Raw genomic sequence first — 1,948 nt, 5'->3', positions numbered from 1 at the left:
TTTCCGTCTTGAAGACACATCATAACACTGAGGCACAAGCACGGTTTTTATATTTTGACTCATATTTATTTTTCGCATCGATTAATATGGATTTTCAATATTCCCAAGTTTTCGAAAAACACGTGATGCACGTAACCAGAGATAAACATAGATAAATACAAGCAGCAGTTGTCTCCTGCTCCAATGGCAATCATGGAAAAGTTCTGAATTGTTTATTTGAGTAATATAGAAATTTTATTAATATTGCCCAATAAAATTATAACGTTGACGCACTTAAAAATAAAAGTTCATATAAACTCTTGTACGTGCCCTTACTTTTCTGCTGCGGGCACGCAAAATTTATTTTCGATAAATTTTGTTAATTTGTTAATCAAAACACCATATTTTCAGTATTTCATAAGGGTCTCGGGTTTTAGTAGTAAGAAGATTTACTTTTACATGCCCTTACTTTTCTGCTGCAGGCACGCAAAATTTATATTCAACCAATTTGGAATATACCGTAGATATACATTCATGTATATTACCGGAATATTTGTTTTCAACATACTAGGTATATTCACCTGCACATATACACAATATGTACATACCTGGCATGTTCATCTGCACATATACCCAATATGTACATATATGTACATACCTAGGATATACTTTTTATGAACTTTGATGAATATCCATGCATGTATATTCCACGAACATTCATGTTAGGAATGTTCAACCATGTACATTCCCACGATATTCCCGCAATGTTCTGTATATTTTTTGAACATTCTGGGATATTCATAGAATATCAAATGCTATCTGGGTAGGGGAGTTTTAGGCCATACTAGCTCATGGGGGCTGGCGCATCCGGAGCTGTTAACCCCCTGCGACCAGCTGAAGACTTCCGGTCCAATGGACCCCAGTAGAGAGGAAACTTTCGAGTTCCTGCAAAGCCTCTTCAGCGAGCTTCGGGGAGTCTTTAAGGACGAGTTTATCCATCTGGGCGGCGATGAAGTCGACTTCAGTTGCTGGTAAATTGAGGCCCTGCAACCAAGTGTGGGAGTTGAGAGGGATTTTGGATTCCAGGAGGCAAAGCGAGAACATCAGCAACTTGATGAAGGACCTCAACATCAGCAGCTACGAGGGCGTGGAAAGCTACTACGTCCAGAAAGTAGTGGATATGGCAGAAGGTCTGGACTATAAGCAGATCGTTTGGGAGGAGGTTTTTTCCAATGGAGTCCATCTGGGCAACCACACGCTGGTTCACGTCTGGAAATCCTGGACAGACACCATAAAAGAAGTCACTTCCGCAGGAAAACAGGCTCTGCTATCAGCCTGTTGGTACTTGGACCAGCTGGCCTCTGGAGGAGACTGGACGGACTTCTACCTGTGCGATCCAATGGATTTCGATGGAACGCCTGAGCAACAAGAGAGGGTTTTAGGGGGCGAGGCCTGCATGTGGGGCGAAGTGGTCAATGAGTACAATGTCATATCCAGGACTTGGCCCAGGGCGTCTGCCACTGCCGAGAAGCTTTGGTCGGCACCTTCGGGTACCTACAAACTGGACGAACCATCCAGCCGATTGGAGGAGCACACGTGCAGAATGAATAGGAGGGGAATTGGGGCTCAGCCTCCAAATGGGGCCGGATTTTGCGACTAGAGTTTCTCCTGAAAGGAGGCGTAGGAGTATTTTTGTTTGGCAAGCAATAGGCAAGAGTTTACGACAGGAATTGTTGTTTTTTTGCGTTTTTTGCAACAAAGCTTTCAAAACTTCTCAAAGTCTTCACATTTATGCAATTTTTTCAAGCTTTTAGAACGCCTGATTTCTGAAAAAAAGGCATTTTTTTATGAAAAGAACTGAGGTTTTCGCTTGTGATTTTCCAAAGTTCTTGACGTGAAGACTTTGGTGAACTTTTCGACTTTCCTGCAAATGTTTGTATCCGTTGCAGGCAGGGGCGGGGCGGATCCA

At 42.6% G+C, this 1,948-nt stretch overlaps 1 protein-coding gene across 1 annotated transcript in view; it reads left to right on the top strand.

Moving 5' to 3' along the window:
• LOC109542573 (beta-hexosaminidase subunit alpha) overlaps positions 1–1,709 on the top strand; it is a 4,179-nt gene extending 2,470 nt beyond the window's left edge. The window contains exons 6-7 of the mRNA XM_019911849.2: positions 818–1,010; positions 1,066–1,709. Of these exons, the coding sequence (XP_019767408.2) occupies positions 818–1,010; positions 1,066–1,639 (767 nt within the window). The 3' untranslated portion in view covers positions 1,640–1,709. The remainder of the gene's footprint in view (positions 1–817; positions 1,011–1,065) is intronic.
• Positions 1,710–1,948: the final 239 nt, after the last annotated feature.

Source organism: Dendroctonus ponderosae, unplaced genomic scaffold, assembly GCF_020466585.1.
Source record: "Dendroctonus ponderosae isolate FM_Combo_2020 unplaced genomic scaffold, Dpon_F_20191213v2 Dpon_F_20191213_10, whole genome shotgun sequence".
Classification (NCBI taxonomy): Eukaryota; Metazoa; Arthropoda; class Insecta; order Coleoptera; family Curculionidae; genus Dendroctonus; species Dendroctonus ponderosae.
This window is presented reverse-complemented; position numbering and strand designations above follow the sequence as displayed.